At 49.0% G+C, this 18079-nt stretch overlaps 1 protein-coding gene across 3 annotated transcripts in view; it reads left to right on the top strand.

Annotated features, from left to right (window-relative positions):
• VAV1 (vav guanine nucleotide exchange factor 1) overlaps positions 1 to 18079 on the top strand; it is a 48848-nt gene that overhangs the window by 16650 nt on the left and 14119 nt on the right. For 2 of the 3 annotated variants that reach the window (XM_036066104.2, XM_036066103.2), the window contains exons 2-20: positions 7534 to 7650; positions 8165 to 8223; positions 8343 to 8411; positions 8935 to 9043; positions 9141 to 9236; positions 10255 to 10323; positions 10493 to 10596; positions 11177 to 11276; positions 11966 to 12061; positions 12261 to 12329; positions 12600 to 12686; positions 12789 to 12874; positions 13204 to 13336; positions 13755 to 13864; positions 14516 to 14617; positions 14872 to 14969; positions 15055 to 15077; positions 15229 to 15274; positions 17873 to 18009. In XM_036066104.2, coding sequence (XP_035921997.1) covers positions 7534 to 7650; positions 8165 to 8223; positions 8343 to 8411; positions 8935 to 9043; positions 9141 to 9236; positions 10255 to 10323; positions 10493 to 10596; positions 11177 to 11276; positions 11966 to 12061; positions 12261 to 12329; positions 12600 to 12686; positions 12789 to 12874; positions 13204 to 13336; positions 13755 to 13864; positions 14516 to 14617; positions 14872 to 14969; positions 15055 to 15077; positions 15229 to 15274; positions 17873 to 18009 — 1710 coding nt within the window. The remainder of the gene's footprint in view (positions 1 to 7533; positions 7651 to 8164; positions 8224 to 8342; positions 8412 to 8934; positions 9044 to 9140; positions 9237 to 10254; positions 10324 to 10492; positions 10597 to 11176; positions 11277 to 11965; positions 12062 to 12260; positions 12330 to 12599; positions 12687 to 12788; positions 12875 to 13203; positions 13337 to 13754; positions 13865 to 14515; positions 14618 to 14871; positions 14970 to 15054; positions 15078 to 15228; positions 15275 to 17872; positions 18010 to 18079) is intronic. The other variant, XR_013441852.1, reaches the window with a different exon arrangement.

Below are 18079 nucleotides of genomic sequence, written 5' to 3'. Positions count from 1 at the left end.
AATTGGGGATGGACATTCTGAGCAGATGGGAACAGCCTGTGCAAAGGCCCTGGGGCACGGCCATGCCTGGCAGGTTGGAGGAACAGTGAGGAGGCCTGTGTGGCTGGAGCAGAGAGAGCTAGGAGGAGAATGGGGGCAGAGGAGGGGAGGGAGGGGATGGGGCAGGTCATGTGGGGTCTTGTGGTTTGCATCTGGATAGGATGGAAACCTTGGGAAGGTTTTGACAATATTTCTCTGGCTGCCATGTTGAAAATAAATGATATGGGTCCAGGGGCAGAAGCAAGCAGTCCAATGAAGGGGCCACTGCAGTAATAATGCAGGTGAGGGATAATAGTGGCTTCGGCCTGGCAGGTACAGAGGAGGGGCAGGCTTCTGGCTGTATTTGGAAGGTGGAACCAATAGGATTTGTTGATGGGTTGGAAGTGGATGAGAGAGAAACAGAGGAGTCAAGGTGACTCCAACGTTTTGGGTTTGAACAACTGGAAGGCAGATGTCGTTAGAGCGTGCCTCCTAGATCTCAGTAGCAATGTTGTTGGGAGGATTGAACAAACCTGTGTATGCCAGACTTTTCATCTCAGGTTTGGAAGAGGCTATGCTCTCAATAAACAGTGCCTCCCCGGAAGGACTGGGGGCTCTGGAGGGGAGGGGCTGGCTCGCATAGGCAGTGCTGGTGCACTGAGTGACTCTTTAGAGACAGTTTTGGGAAATAGGGCTGTAGCGAGAAAGGGAGGGTGAGCAATGGGACAGAAAGGAAGGGACACAAGACAGTACAGAAGCACACTACTTGCTGTTTGTGGATGTGTGCACGTGTGGAGAGAATGAGGACATGGGCTGGAACGGTCCACATCTACTTGCAGAGACAGGCAACCAGTGAGGAGGGAAAGAAGAGAATGAGATCAGAGACAGTGCACAGGACTTGGAAATGTAACTATAATGTTTAATTAAAAAATATATTTACCCAAAGGAGCTGAGAACTCATGTCCACACAGAAACCTGCACATAGATATTTATGGCAGCTTTATACATCATTGCCAGAACTTGGAAGCAGCCAAGATGTCCTTCAGTAGGTGATGGATAAGGAAACTGTGGGACATACAGACAAGGGGAATTATGGAGACAGTGTTTGCCAGGGGCTGGGGGGAGGGAAAGATGAACAGGTGGAGCACAGAGGGACTTGAAGGCAATGAAACTACTCTGTATGTTACTGTAATGGTGGACACGTGTCATTATATATTTGTCCAAACCCACAGAATGTACATCAGGAGTGAACCTTGATGTCAACTATAGACTTTTCAATGTAGGTTCATTGGTTATAACAAATGTACCCTCTCTGGTGGGAGAGGCTGATAGTGGGGGAGGCTGTGCATGCTTGGGGGTAGGGAGATGTATGGGAAATCTCTCTACCTTGCATTCAATTATTCTGTGGACCTAAAACTGCTCTAAAACACAAAGTCTACTATAAAAGAAGAGAAAAAAAGAAAAGAAAGGAGGGGGGTAGGGAGGGCAGAGTAGAGCCTCCAGACAGGGCTGATGGGGATACCATGCACACCAAAAGGGGATGACCTGGTGTATTTTCACCTCCCTCCAGCCTTGGCCATCATGTTCGTCTCTGCTCCACATGGTCTCTCACCCTCCAGAGTTTAGCCTGAGCTCTTTAATTTGGCAGCAGTGTTCCCAGAAAGCAAGAGCAGATGTTGCAAAGCCTCTGGGTGCCTAAGCTTGAATTCACACAATGTTACTGCCACTGCATTCTATTGGTCAAGGCAAGTCACAGACCAGCCCAGACACAAAGATGGGGAAGCAGACTCTGCTTCTACTTGGTATTTGCCAGACTTTAAAAAGTTTGCGTATCTGGTGGGTGGGAAATAGTATCTTGTGGTTTTAATTAGCATCACTTTGATGACTACCAAGGTTGAGTGCCTCCTCATGGACTTGGGGGCATTTGTGACTCTTCTTCAGGGAAACTTGTGTTTGTATCTTGCCAATTTTCTGATTGAATTCTTGTCTTTTTCTTACTGAATCATTAGGAATTCTTTATAAATTTGAAAACAAATGTGTAGCAAATATCTATTTTCACTCTGTGGCTTGTCTTGTTACTCTCTTCCTGATACTTTTTGATGAATAGACCTTTTAGTTTGATCAAATCCTGTTTATCGTTTGGACTTTTGTTGTTCCAGAATCACTCACAATTCTGAGGTCATCCAGATAGTCTCCTCAATTGTCTTCTCAAAGTCTTGCCTTTAGCATTTAAGTCTTTAATACCATCTGGAATTTGTTTCAAGTAGGATATGAGGGAGGCAGGAATTTGATGTATCATTTGTTTTTTTTGCCCTTATGGATAACCAGTTGAACCACCCACAATTATGAAATAATATTTCTTTTTACCATACATGTGTAACACCTGCTCAGTCATAAAAGACATTTTCATACATGTATGATTTATTTCTGGGTCCTCTATTATGGTTTATTTGTCTTTATCCCTATATTTCTTATCTATTGCTAAGTAACAAATTATCCCCCAAATATTCCTTTATTGAGCACTTATTATGCTTATGAGTTATTTGGATCAGGAATGATGAAATGGCTCAGCTGGGGTTTCTTGTGAGGTTGCAGTCAGATGTCAGCCAGGGCTGCAGTCATCCAAAGGCTCAACCATGGCTGGAGGATCTGCTTCCTTGATGATTCAGCCACATGGAACCCAGTTCCTCTCCACTTGGACCTCTCCATAGGGCTGACTGAGTGGTCTCACAACATGGTGGCTGGTCAGTGATCCAAGAGGCCCAAAGTGGAAGCAGGAATGCCTTTTATCACCAAGCCTTGAAAAGTCACGTATCATTACTTCTACCATACTCTATCAGTCAGTCACACAGGGCTAATCTTGGTTCAGTGAGAGAGGTAATTACAACTAGGGCACAAGTACTGGGATCTGTGGGCCACTGGGGGCCATCTTGGAGGCTAACTGCTATAATTACATTGTCTTAATTACTGTAGATGTATGATAAGTCTTGATGAGAGTATTCCCAGTTAACTTTTCCTCTACAGACTTGTCTCGGCTATTTGTGACTCTGTGCTTTCCCATATAAATTTTAGGATTCATGTGCCAAGTTCAGTGAAAAACCATATTGAGATTTTAATTGAAATTGTGTTGGACCTGGGGCTCCTGGGTGGCTCAGTTAAGTGCCTGCCTTTGGCTCAGGTCATGATCCCAGGGTCCTGGGATCAAGCCCCACATCGGGCTCCCTGCTCGGTGGGAAGCCTGCTTCTCCCTCTCCCACTCCCCCTGCTTGTGTTCCCTCTCTCGCTGTGTCTCTCTCTGTCAAATAAATAAATAAAATCTTAAAAAAAAAAAAAAGAAATTGTGTTGGACCTATAGTTCAATTTTGGAGAGGGTTGAAATTTTAAAAATATTGAGTCTTTCTAGATAAGAATTAGTATATATTTCACTCTCTTTGTTTAGATCTTCTTTCATATTTTTCAATAAAATTTTGTAATTTTTCATAAAAGATTTTTCACTTCTTTTTGTTAGATTTATATGTATCACTAGCTTTTTTGTATGTTTGTTTTACATTTTTTAGGCTATGATAAATGGTATCCTTTTAAAATAGAAGTCCGGGGCGCCTGGGTGGCTCAGTTGGTTAAGCGACTGCCTTCGGCTCAGGTCATGATCCTGGAGTCCCTGGATCGAGTCCCGCATCGGGCTCCCTGCTCGGCAGGGAGCCTGCTTCTCCCTCTGACCCTCCCCCCTCTCATGTGCTCTCTCTCTCTCTCTCATTCTCTCTGTCTCAAATAAATAAATAAAATCTTTTAAAAAATAAAAGTCCGATTTTCATGCAGTGAAATGCTCAGTTCTTCAGTTACTGCTCAATGAGTTCTAGCAGATGTATACACTTGTGCAACCCACACCCTTATCAAGACACAGAACATTTCCATCACTTGTGGCCTTTCTGAGTCAATCTCCACCACCCTCCCCACCCCAGAAGCAACCACTGATCTGATTTCTATCACCATAGATTAGTTTTGCTTATTCTAGGATTTCATAAGTGTTATCTTTTTTAAGACAATAGCATTTTCTGATTGATTGTTGCTAATGCACCAACACACAGTAAACTTTGTATATTGATTGTGTATTCACTCACATTGTAAAGTTACTGTATTGATTCTGGTTATTTATCTGTATATTCTTTTGGGCTCTTTGTGTTGACAGTGGTATCTTCTGCATTTGCCCAGTTTCTTCCTCCCTTCTTCCCTCCCTCCCGTCCCTCCCTCCCCTCCCCTCTCCTCCCTTCCCCTCCCCCTCACTCCCTCCCTTTCTTTCCTTCCTTCCTTCCTTCCTTCCTTCCTTCCTTCCTTCCTTCCTTCCTTCCTTCCTTCCTTCCTTCCTTGTTTTGTCTTGCAGTGCAGGTTAAGATCTTCAATGCAGTGTTGACTAGAAATGGTAATGGGGACACCCTACCTTAGTTCTGATTTCAAATGCCAGGGAATCTTTTCAACATTTCCCCATTAAATATAATATTCTGCTTTTTATTTAACATGAAGGTTTAAGATTTTTTTGAAGATGCTCTCTTTATCAGGTTACAGAAATTCCTTTCCACTCTTACTTTGCCAAGAGTCTTTCTTTCTTTCTTTCTTTTTCTTTCTTTCTTTCTTTCTTTCTTTCTTTCTTTCTTTCTTTCTTTCTTTCTTTCTTTCTTTTTTTAAGATTTTATTTATTTATTTGAGGGAGGGAGAGAGAGAGAGAGCGCACAAGGTGGAGGGGAGCGGCAGAGGGAGAGGGAGAAGCAGGCTCTCCACTGAGCAAGGAGCCTGATGCAGTTCTCAGTCCCAGGACCCTGGGATCATGACCTGAGCCAAAGGCAGATGCTTAACTGACTGAGACACCCAGGCATCCCTAAGTTAAAGTTTAAAGTTCATGTTCCATAGATAGTGGGGTAGGTATACTGCGGATGCAGCAATAATTGAGAAGAAGATACAGTCTGAAGATGGAAGTGTGAGATCCACGGGTACAATGAACACTGTACTGACTTGATTCACATATGTTACTAGAGCATAGTGCTTGCAGCCATACTGACTGGGTTTGCACCCTGGCTGACTGTCCTTGCCTCAGTTTCCTTATCTGTAAAATGATGATATAATAGTACTTGCAGAATTCCATTACACACACAGACACACACACACACACACACATGCACAGAGGGGGGGGTGGGGAGCGAATATGAGTGGGGGGGAGGGATATGGAGGGAGAAAGAGAGAAAGAAAGTCAAACTCATAGAAACAGAGAGTAGAAGGGGCTGAGGTGAGGGATGAGGAAAATGGGGAGATGTTGGTCAAAGGGTACAAAATTGCAGTTAGGTAGGATGAATCCGTCTAGGGATCTAATGCGCAGGCATGATGTCCTTAAGAATACTGTCCTTGGGGCACCTGGGTGGCTCAGTCGTTAAGCGTCTGCCTTCAGCTCAGGTCATGATCCCAGGGTTCTGGGATCGAGCCCCGCATCGGGCTCCCTGCTCCGCGGGAAGCCTGCTTCTCCCTCTCCCACTCCCCCTGCTTGTGTTCCCTCTCTCGCTGTGTCTCTCTCTGTCAAATAAATAAATAAAATCTTAAAAAAAAAAAAAAAAAAAAAAAAAAAAGAATACTGTCCTTAAGAATACTGTATTGAGGAGCGCCTGGGCGGCTCAGTCGGTTAAGCATCTGACTCTTGATTTTGGCTCAGGTCATGTTCTCAGGGTCGTGAAATCCAGCCCTGCATCGGGCTCAGTGCTGAGTGTGGAGTCTGCTTAAGATTCTCTCTTGCCCTCTCCCTCTACCCCCCCCACCCCACTCCCACTCCCACACGCATGTGCACACACACTCTCTCTCTCTCAAAAAAAAAAAATAATACTATATTGAACCTGGAAATATGCTAAGAGAGTAGATTTCAGGTGCGCTCATCACACACAAAAACAATGACTATGTGAGGAGATGCTATGTTAATTAGCTGGACTGTAGTAATCATTTCACTATGAATATTCATATCAAATAATCACATAGCATGCCTTAAATATACACAGTGTTATATATACATTAAAAATATATAGAGAGAGTGCTGGGAATTGGGCACATGGCAGGTGCTCATGCAAGGCCATGAGATAGAACTGGGGTCAAGAAAGGTTGGTTAGAATTCTGTAGGATCTAGGGACCTTAGAGAGAGCTGAGCCCATTGGGACATTTGGATGAACTGATATCAGGCAAATGCAAGGATGTGAGGTCTTGTTTATAGCAGAACCAAATACGCCAAACCCAGAGAGACATCCTGTATGTCTGACTGCTGCATCAGTTAGTATCTTGTGGTTGCAAGTCACTACAACCCAACCCAAACTGATTTAAAGAAGAAAGGAATGTGTTGGCTCATGAAGTCGAAAAGTTCAAACATGTTTCCTATAAATGGAACTGTACAATATGTAACCTTTTGTGCCTGGCTTCTTTCACTGAGCATCATGTTTTTGAGGGTTATCCACTCTGTAGCATGTAACAAAACTTCACTCCTTTCTATGGCCTAATACTATTCCATTTTATAGATGTACATTATTTTGTTTATCTATTTATCAGTTATAGACATAAGTAAATCCACAGAGACAGAAAACAGACAGTGGCTGCCAGGGAGAAGGAAGAGACTGGGAATGGCAGGTGACTGCTTAAGGGGGCAGGATTTCCTTTTGGGCTGAGAAAAATGTTTTGGAACTAGATGAGGTGCTCATTGCATGACATTGTGAGTGGGCTGTCACCGAAATGTACGCTTAAATGGTTCATGGTTAGATTTTTTTTATTGTTGTAAAAGATACACAATATTTATCATTACATATACATACACAAAGTGACATAAATATATATTTGATAAATATAAATACAAATTTATATAAATATTTGAATACCATATAAATAAAATAGAATATTACCATTTTAACCCTTTATAAGTATACAATTCAGTGGCATTAAATCCATTCACAATGTTGTGTACCCACTACTACTGTATCCAAAACTGTTCCTCATCCCCAATAGAAATTCTGTCCCCATGAAGCACAGACTCCCCACCCCCACCTCCAACCCCTGGCTCCCACCATCTACTTTCTGTCTCTGTGAATTTGCCTACTCTAGGGACCTCATATAAGTGGAATCCTATAATAATTGTCCATCTGTGTCTGGCTTATTTCACTGAGCATAACATTTTCAAGGTTCATTCATGCTGTAGCATAAATCAAAATTTCATTCCTTTTTCTGGCTGAGTAATATTCCATCATATGTATATAATGCATTTTGTTATCAGTTAATGGTTAACTTTATGTTATATGAATTTTACCTCAGTAAGCAAGAATTCAAGGGTAGAGTTAGCTTCAGGTACAGCTTGATCTTTATCAGAAGAGGGTGTGGCTTACTGAGAGGGAGATGGTGCCTTCTTTTTTCCCTTCTGGGCCAGTCCCCAAGTCAGACTGCCCAGGGCTCAGCTTCTCCCCTGTCCTGTTACGTTTCCTCCACCCCCATTTCTGTCTCTCTTCACAGTTCCTGTGTCTTAAGAACATCCGTACCTTTTTGTCTACCTGCTGTGAGAAGTTTGGCCTCAAGCGGAGTGAACTCTTTGAGGCCTTTGACCTCTTTGATGTGCAGGATTTTGGGAAGGTAAGCTGGTGCTGAACTTCCCATGAGCTGGGCACATAGAGCTGGAAGATTGGATTTCAGTGCATTTCCATGAACATTTCCATCAAGAAAGCTAAGTGTTGTTGGGGGAAGAACAGGTAAGTCAGACCAGGCAGTACACCAGGTGCAAAGAGCATGGGATATGGCAGCTGGGTTCCAGTCCCTGCTTTGCTACTTGCTGTGTGACCTCAGATTTGTGACCATGCCTCTCTGAGCCCTAGGTCCCTCCTTTCTAACACAGGGATAATACCATCCTATACTTTCTGAGTGGTTATAAGGATTGCATAGAAGAAGGCGATCGAGTGGTGGGTGCTTAGTTAAGGGAACCCTGACCTACTCACATAGAGGAGTGGGAAGGTGGAGAAAATCCTGAATTAGGCTCCTAGGGGCGTGGAATCTAACCATAATATCTAGCCTCAGATATTGGAGTCTGAGGCTATGTTCTGGTGTGTGGGTGGGCAAGGGGCTTGCTGAGCATCCATGGCCTTTGTCACAGGTAATCTACACCCTGTCTGCTCTGTCCTGGACCCCGATTGCCCAGAATAAGGGGATCATGTGAGTAACCATTTGATCTGACATCCTTGGGTTGATATGGCCCCAATGCTCCCCCTCCTGGAAGTGCCCCTCCCACCTAGCCCCCAGGCCTCTGGCTCATACCATCATGGCTCCCCCAGGCCCTTCCCCACTGAGGAGGAGAGTATGGGTGATGAAGACATCTACAGTGGCCTATCTGACCAGATCGAGTGAGTGTGTGGGACCCCCACCCTGCCCTGGGGATCTGAGGGGACATGGCCCTGCCCTAGGGAGTCTGAGAGGACATGGCCCTGCCCTAGGGGGTCTGAGGGGGCATGGCCCTGCCCTAGGGGGTTTGAGGGGGACATAGTCCTGCCCTAGGGGATCTGAGGGACATAGCCCTGCCCTAGGGAGTCTGAGGGGGACATAAACCTGCCCTAGGGGGTCTGAGGCGACATAGCTCTGCCCTAGGGAGTCTGAGAGGGACATAACCCTGCCCTAGGGGGTCTGAGGGACATAGCTCTGCCCTAGGGAGTCTGAGGGGGACATAGCCCTGCCCTAGGAAGTCTGAGGGGGACATAGCCCTGCCCTAGGGAGTCTGAGAGGACATGGCCCTGCCCTGTGGTGGGGGGAGTCTGAGAGGACATGGCTCCGCCCTGTGGATCTGAGGGAACATGAGTTTGAGTTGGGAGGGACCTGAGGGGTTCCTGGCCTGCGGGATCCAGTGGCCCTGGCTGACTCCACACCCCGCAGCGACACGGTGGAGGAGGATGAGGACCTGTACGACTGTGTGGAGAATGAGGAGGCGGAGGGTGATGAGATCTATGAAGACCTCATGCGCTCGGAGCCCATGCCCATGCAGGTGCGTGGGGCGGAGTGTGGTGTCTGCGCGGGCGTATGGGCTGGTGGGGGAGGCAGCCCCGGGCTCCCCAACACCGACCTGTCCTCCCCATTCTCAGCCCAAGATGACAGAGTATGACAAGCGGTGCTGTTGCTTGCGGGAGATCCAGCAGACGGAGGAGAAGTATACGGACACACTAGGCTCCATCCAACAGGTGCGATGCTCCAACCCAACCTCTGGCGGGTGCATGCGCATGCGCGGGAGCTGGGCGGGCAGGTGCACATCCACCCGTGTGGTGGCCTTTGGGCCACGCCTGAGACGGCCCCTGTGTCCCAAGCGGGCCTGGGGCTCTTCTCCGTCCTCATTGCTTTGTGTTTCTTCATCTCTCTTCGTCTCTGCTTTTCTCTTTCATCCTGTCTCCTGTGTTGATATGTCTCTCTTTCCCTCCGGGTCTCTCCTTAATTCTTCCTCTGTTTGTCTTTCTTTCCCTATGTGTGTCCCTTTATCCCTGTCTGTATCTGTTCCTGAATCCTCGTCCTGTCCGCCTGTCTTGATTATGTCTCTCCAACCTTCTATTCCCTTCCTTTTGGCCATTGCTTTTTCAACTGCTTTATTGAGATGAATCCAATATACCATACAGCTCACCCATTTAATGGATACAGTTCAGTGGCTTTTGGTTTATTCACAAGGTTGTGCAACCTTCGCCACTGTTAATTTTAGGACATTTTCATCATCCGCCCCAAAGAAAACCCATACCCTTCAGCCATCACCCCATAAGCCCCCATCCTTCTCCAGTCCCTGGCAACTGTTAATCTACTTCCTGTCTCCGTGGATAAGCCTGTTCTGGGCATGTCACACACGTGGACTCACACCCCGTGTGGCCTTCTGTGTCTGGTTCCCTCCCTGAGCGTCGTGGGCAGCGCGTGTCGGCACCTTGCTCGTATTCAGGGCTGATATTCCCGTGTGAGTGGACCACATCTTGTTATCCATGCATCCACTGATGGCCATTTGACTGATGGACATTTGGGGTGTTCCCACTTTCTGACTATTATGAATAACTGCTGTGAACAGCCATGGTCAGGTGTCTGTGTGGACATTCTCCATCTCTCTTTCTCTCCCAGTCGCTCTTTCTGTTTGTCTCTTTCTGACTCTGCCTTCTTGTCCCCATCTCTCTGGGACGGGGCTGGAGGGAGAGGTCTCCCCCTCCCTCACCTTTCTCTCCCCTCCCACAGCACTTCATGAAACCCCTGCAACGGTTCCTCAAACCTCAAGACATTGAGATCATCTTCATCAACATCGAGGTGAGCTGGCCAATCCCCAGTCCTCCTGGCCTCTGTCCAGTAGGGACAACCTACTGGCCCCACCTGTCTCTGGAGTGCGGGGGTTGGGAATTGAGCAACATAGGGCGGGAGGTGACCCATCTCCTGCTTGGCGTCCTGAGCCCTGGCCCTCACCCCTTCCTCCGAGTAGGACCTGCTTCGTGTGCACACTCACTTCCTAAAGGAGATGAAGGAAGCCCTGGCTGCCCCAGGTGCACCCACTCTCTACCAGGTCTTCATCAGATACAAGGAGAGGTGAGACCCAGCTGGCCAGCTCAGACCCCTGGAAGTCACCCTGTCCTGCTCAGGCAGGGCATTTGGGAGAAATTGCCCTCAGAGACTACTGGACAGGCAGGGCTCTTCCTTCTTTGCTCATGGGCAAGGGACTACCCATCTCTGGTTCAGTCACCAGCTCTGCCTCTTTTGAGCTGTGTGGTATTGGGAAATCACTTAACCTCTCTGTGCTTCTGCTGCCACATCTATTAAAATCAGTGTGGCATACGAACGTACCTCCTAGGGTGTGGTGAGGATTAAATAAATGATGCCTAAAGTGCTTAGCAAAGGGCCTGGCACGCAGCAGGTGCTCTGTAAGTGTTGGTTAAATGAATGAACATTGGAGAGACACTATACCAAGTGCTAAGAGCTTCTTATGCATTATCTCATTCAATGCTACAATAGCTCCGTGTGGGAGGTGCCACTGTTATGCCCATTTTACAGATGGGGAGACCGAGGCTCAGCATCACCCATCTGGGAAGAGGTGGGGCCCAGATTGACACCCAGATCTGCCTGACCGTGGTGCCGGCCACCATTACCCGGCCACCTGTGCTTCCCTCAGGTTCCTTGTCTACGGCCGCTACTGCAGCCAGGTGGAGTCGGCCAGCAAGCACCTGGACCGTGTGGCCGCAGCCCGGGAGGATGTGCAAATGAAGCTGGAGGTGGGGGCCCAGGCCACATCTGGGGGACTCTCTTGCTCCTTCCCAAGGCCCCAGGGGCAGCGGGGAGGGGACTGAGCTCATGGTGCCACTTTCTGCAGCAGCCCAGCCAGGGACCTGCCCGCCGAGGGTTTGGGGAGGGAGGTACTGACCAGCCGAGTGGGAGAAATGGAGCAGGAGGAGGTAGGCAGGAGCACTGAGCCCTGACCCCAGCTGAACCCCAGCTCTGGACTCAGCCCTGACACCTAGCTGAGGTCCTGACCCCGAACTGAACTCTGACTCCAAACTGATCCCCAGGCCAGCGTGGGCTGAGCCCCAGCCTTGGCTGCTCAAGTCCAGGCTGAGCTTCAACTCTACACCGAGCCCCATCCTGGGCTGAGCCCCACCCTGGCCCAGTGTGTCCAGTGGAAGCACAGACAGGGCAGAGATGATGAGTCACCTGTGTGTGTTGTGTATCTGGCCTCGTTGGTATCCACCGTGGAGACCCTGCAGACCTGTCCCTCTCTCCCTCGCCAGCCCCACTCAGCTGGTGCGATCCTGGGCTTCTGCCCCAGGCAGTATTTGCCAGCCTTCCAGGAAATTCTTCATTATTTCCTTGGGGGAGATATGATGTTTCATGTTCTAGAAAAATCCACACCTGTCTGCACCTCATCTTGCTCATCTCTTTCTCTGACACCCCCCCCCCCCCGCAGGAGTGTTCTCAGCGAGCAAACAATGGGAGGTTCACCTTGCGGGACCTGCTGATGGTGCCCATGCAGCGGGTGCTCAAGTACCACCTCCTTCTCCAGGTGCGCGAGTGGGGGCCCCTAGGCAAGGGCTTGGCTTCTGTACCTCTATGTGTCATAGGAGGGGGTGCGGCTGGCTTCCAGAGGCTGGGCTCTAGGACCCTCTGGAAGGAAGGGGGAAGCTGGCAGGCCAGGCTTGTCTGGAGGGCCCCCAAGAAGAGAGGGCAGGCCCAGGTGATGTCTGTCTCTGTGGGTAATGCAGGAGCTGGTCAAACACACGCAGGATGCGGTGGAGAAGGAGAGCCTGCGGCTGGCCTTGGATGCCATGAGGGTGAGTGGTCCCACACAGGTACACATGCATTCAAGGTAGCGCAGCCCAGGCACATGGTCACCCCCATGGGCAACCCCTCCTCTCATCAAGAGTGACATGACCATGTGACCAGTGAGTGATTCCCAGCATCCCCCTTGGGGACAGGACATGCTGGGGACACCCTCTCTACCCCTCCTACCAGCCCCTGGTGGGGGCTGACCCCCTATCCCCTGCCAAGTAGGGGATTGGGTGGGGTGGGCGGTCCAGGCTCACCACATGTCCCACCCCCAGGACCTGGCACAATGCGTGAACGAGGTCAAACGGGACAACGAGACACTGCGGCAGATCACCAACTTCCAGCTGTCCATTGAGAACCTGGTGAGGGGGTGGGACAGGGAGAGCCAGGGGTGTGGCCATGTGGGGAGGGTGTTTGGTGTCCTCCTTGGTGGCCCCTTGCCAGACCCCCTTCCTGCTTCATAGGATCAGTCTCTGGCCCACTATGGCCGGCCCAAGATCGATGGGGAGCTCAAGATCACCTCAGTGGAGCGGCGCTCCAAGATGGACAGGTGGGCGGAGCCAACAGATAGCGGGTAGCGCCTGGGCAGGGGTGGGGACAGATTTCTAGTTATACCAGGGGGTGGAGCCTAGGTGGACCCGCCGGGCAGAATAGGCGTAGATGTGTGGGTGGAGCCAAGACCAACAGGTGCTGGGACCAGTACGGACCTTACTGGGTGAGGTCAGGATGGACAGACAGGCGGGCACTGCCAAGCTGGTCACAGAGGAGGAGAAGGGCAGGAATCCTAAATGGACAGCAGGGTGGAGCCAGGAAGGTGGAGGAGATCAGGCAGGGAGCTGGTGGGAGCCAGACAGAGGTACCTGACCCAGCTGCTCTCAGGTACGCCTTCCTGCTCGACAAAGCTCTGCTCATCTGTAAGCGCCGAGGAGACTCCTACGACCTCAAGGACTTTGTGAACCTGCACAGCTTCCAGGTTCGAGATGACTCCTCTGGAGATCGAGAAAACAAGAAGGTGGGCTCTGAGGCCAGAGCTGGGGTCCCCAGTGCTGGGAAGCCCCAGTGCAGCTTAAGGCTCTCCCCTTGACCTTCTGCAGCAGCCCAGCCAGGGACCTGCCCGCCGAGGGTTTGGGGAGGGAGGTACTGACCAGCCGAGTGGGAGACACACCTTGACACACCTTGAGCCAGTGTGTGTGTGTATGTGACCTGAGTGTGTATATGCATGTGAGTGTGCGATTTTAGATTTATGGATGTGTATTTGGTTCTCCTGGGTAGACCCTTACAAAGGTACCCACCCATGCCTGGTTCTTCTGGGGGCAGAGAGGCTGTTTTGGCCTAACCCTGTTCTCCCCACAGGGGTAGGGGTAAAGAGGGTGTGTGGTCCCACCCTCTGCAGAGCGGGTGCCTTCATTCTAAACCCCGCTTCCCTGCAGTGGACTCACATGTTTCTCCTGATCGAGGACCAAGGTGCCCAAGGCTATGAGCTGTTCTTCAAGACACGAGAACTAAAGAAGAAGTGGATGGAGCAGTTCGAGATGGCCATGTGAGACCCCCCCGCCATCCTGTCCTCAGAGGACTCTGCATACGGGCAGGGGCTGAGAGGCAATCCTGTGCTCCATTCTGTAGGGCCATTCTGAACCTCAGTTTCCTCATCTGGGAAATGGGAGGGATAGGCTTTTGATGTTGTCTGCATCCTCAGAATGCCAAGGTTCTGTGTGAGCTTCAGCCACCAGCCTGGACCCCTCTTCTTCCTCCTCCTTTTTTTTCTTTCTCTTCTTGAGGTGAAATTCATGTAACAGAAATTGAGCTATTTTAAAGTGCATGGTTCAGTGGCATTTAGTACATCACAGTGTTGTGCAACCATCACCCTGTCTAGTTCCAGAGCATTTTCATCCTCTCAAAAGGAAACCCTGCAGCCACGAAGCAGTCACTCCCCATTCCCCCTGCGCCCAGCCCCTGGCAACCACCAGTTTGCTTTCTATCTCCATTCATGTTCATAGCAGCACTATTCACAATAGCCAAAAGGTGGCAACAACCCAAATGCCCATCAGTGGACGGATGGAGAGGCACAGTATGGTTTACGCAACGTATCCAATATGGCTCTGATGCATGCAAGTGGCAGCATGTATCCGTACTTCATACCCTTGTGTGGCTGAATGCTATTCCATTGCATGGGATTCTCTCCCCTCTCCAGCTCCAACATCTACCCTGAGAACGCTACTGCCAATGGGCATGACTTCCAGATGTTCTCCTTTGAGGAGACCACATCCTGCAAGGCTTGCCAGATGCTGCTGAGGTGGGTGTATGGGAGGATGGGCCTGGGGCTTGGGCTTGGGCAGCTCTACTCCTTAGAGGGGCTCCCCCAGCCATCTGTCCCCTGAGTTGGGACGTGGGAGGCTCTCCTTTGAGCTTCAGCTCCCCCATCTCCTTTGAGCTTCAGCTCCCCCATCTCTCCTGCCCTAAAGAGAACCCAAGGGGACCCTTGGCAAAGTGATCAGCTGTGTCTGTTCAACATCACTGACTTTCCTTTATCTGGTCTTGCTGTCCCAGAGGCACCTTCTATCAGGGCTACCGTTGTCATCGGTGCCGGGCACCTGCACACAAGGAGTGTCTGGGACGGGTCCCTCCGTGTGGCCGACCTGGGCAAGGTACCAGTGGGACAGAGGGTGGGAGGTGGCCCTGGTTCTGCATGGGGGGTTTCCCATCCTCACTATTTCCTTTTCCATCCCATAGATCTTTCAGGAACTATGAAGAAGGTAAGACCCCTATGCTCCTTTTTATGCATGGAAAATCATGGGGGATAAGGATGGTTGGGCATGGCCCTTTGCTGGGTGCTCACATAGGGGCTGAGGAGGACCCAGGCTGGGCCCAGGTAGCCACGCTTGCTTTCTTGGTCTCTCCCTCCAGGATAAGCCACATCGCCGGGGTCACGACAAAAAGAGGAATGAGCTGGGTGAGTCCGAGGGGGGTGGGGCAGGAGGAAATCCAGTCTTTGCTTCAGATCTCAACAATTATATTATTGACAACATAGTGTCCTGTTTATAAAGCTGTGATCCATTTGTTCCACTCCTAGAAACCTGAAAGGAATTTAAAAATAACCAACTCAAATTCTTTACTTGCTTTGCTCAAACCCTAGGAAGAGAATGTACGGGATAGTAGCACTCCTTGCTAAGGTACTCTCTCTCTTACCATCCACTTTTCTTGTCCACTGACCCTTTTTTCTTGCTCTCTCACAGGCTCCTTCTCTAGCCTTAGTCAACTAGGCACACCTCTGACTGTTCTCCTCTCCTCTCCTCTTGATTCCGTGCCGCAGAATCTTACTATGATATGTGGTTTCAGCAAAATGCCCTCCACCTGGAGGATGGGGAAGCAGAGGACACGGATTCTTTTTAGCCCAGTGGCAGGGGAGAGAGGCTGGACTCATTCCTATGTTAATGTATTTTGTGGAATCACAGCAGTGCTGGGTGATTTGTGTTTAGCATCTAGTGGATATGTCATCTGGGGCAAAGGATGACTAAAACACCTGTGCTTCTTGTCCTCTGGAAGCTCTCAGATTGGTGGTGGGGGACAGACTTTCATGGTGGGCGAAGTAGAGGGTTTTCTGGAGCATAAAACTGAGGGACCTGACAAATCTGAGCCTTCAGGGAAGGCTTCTCAGAGGAGGAGGCATTTAGGTGGACGTTCGATGGATGAGGAGGAGTTAAGCAGATGAGGAGGAGGGTTGTTCTAGGCAGAGGGAACAGCATGTGCAAAGGCTAGGAGGCAGGGAGGTCCAGGCTTCATTGAACACGTGAGAACAGTTTGGTGTGACTGGTGGAAGTAAACCCTTTGCTCATAGTCATACAGAGTCAGTGTAAAGACCCAGATTTCATATCTACCTATCCCTATCTATCTGTATTCACATATAGATGTCACCATATAAAGATCTACAGATGTCTATAATCTAGATCGATAGGTAGGTAGATATATCAGGTTTATTTGAAATGGTAAAAAATTAGAAACAACTTAAATGATCTCAATAGGAGGAATGTATATATCATTATATGTATATGTATTGTATAATCAGTTTTATACAGAAAATATATATCAGCTTTATTTGTTTTTGTTTTTGTTTTTTTTAAAGATCCTATGTATTTGTCAGAGAGGGAGAGTGAGAGAGAGAGAGAGAGAGCACACAAGCAGGGGGAATGGCAGGCAGACGGAGAAGCGGGGTCCCCGCTGAGCCAGGAGCCCGATGTGGGACTCGATCCCAGGACCCTGGGATCATGACCTGAGCTGAAGGCAGACGCTTAACCAACTGAACCACCCAGGCATCCCTTTATTTGTTTTGTTTTGTGTTTTTTTTTAAAAGATTTTATTTATTTATTTAAGAGAGAGAGACACACAGAGCACAAGCAGGGGGAGCGTCAGCGGGAGAGGGAGAAGCAGGCTCATGCTGAGCAGGGGCCTGACATGGGGCTTGATCTCAGGACCCCGGGATCATGAGCCAAAGGCAGACCCTTAACCAACTGAGCCACCCAGGCACCCCAACTTTATTTGTTAAAAACTAGAAGTGACCCAAAAGTCCTCAATAGGGGGAAATACATATAAGTGTATGTATATCTAATATATATATGTTTATGTTTATACATATCATATATATGTGTTAATATGCACATTTATACATACCCATTATATATATACTTTTTATTAAGATAGAAAATACGTACTGTAAGATGTATAATGTGAACACATCTTAACTCCATGGCTCCATGAATTTCTATCCCAGTCATTGCCATGCAGATCAAGGTATAGAACATTGAACTGAATTCTAGAACTACACAGTCCAATACAAATTAAAACTAGTTTAAATAACTTGAAACTCCTGTACTCAGCCACCCTAGTCACAGTGCATGTGCTCAATAACCACCTCTGGCTAATGACCGCCCTACCAGACAGCACAGACTGTTGAACATCTCCACCACACAGAAAGTTTTCCTGGACAGGGCTGCTGGTCAGTACCCACCTGGCTCTCGGAGGGGACTGCTCTTAGACCTCTGTCACCATAGATGAGTTTTGCCTTTCTTTGAACTGCACAAAAATGAAATCATGTGGTGTGTCCTCTTCCCGCATCTGGCTTCTTTAAGCAGCGTGATGTTGGTGAGACTCACAGTTTGTTCATTGCTGCATAGTATTCCATTGTATGATTCTATCACACTCGGTATATCCATTTTATTGAGGACATTGGGTTGTTGCCAGTTTTTGGCTTTTGTGAAGAAAGTTTGTCTAGGACTTTTGGTGGACACGAGCGTTCGTTTCTCTTGGTCACATACACCTGAGTGCAATTGTCGGGACACAAGGTAGATACCTATTTAGCTTTGGGAGATACTGCCAGACAGTTTTCCCACGTGGACTCCCACCAGCAATGTAGGAGAGTTCTACGTGCTCCATATCCTCACCACCACTTGGTGCTGTCAGTCCCTAATTTTTGCCTTCCCGGTGGGCAGTGAGACTCAGGTGTGAACATCTCTGACCACCAATCACACCGAGCCACCACCTTCTCTCCCTCCAGGCCTGCCCAAGATGGAGGTGTGTCAGGAATACTATGGGCTTCCTCCACCCCCTGGAGCCTTTGGACCTTTTCTACGGCTCAACCCTGGAGACATCGTGGAGCTCACCAAGGCTGAGGCCGAACAGAACTGGTGGGAGGTATAGGCTGGGCTGTGGGAGTGATGGACAAGGACCTGAGTGTGGGGTCATGGGTGTAGGCAGTCCCGGG

This window comes from Halichoerus grypus, chromosome 1 (assembly GCF_964656455.1).
Source record: "Halichoerus grypus chromosome 1, mHalGry1.hap1.1, whole genome shotgun sequence".
NCBI lineage: Eukaryota > Metazoa > Chordata > Mammalia > Carnivora > Phocidae > Halichoerus > Halichoerus grypus.
Note: the sequence above shows the minus strand (reverse complement) of the source record. Positions and strands in the feature narration are given on the sequence as shown.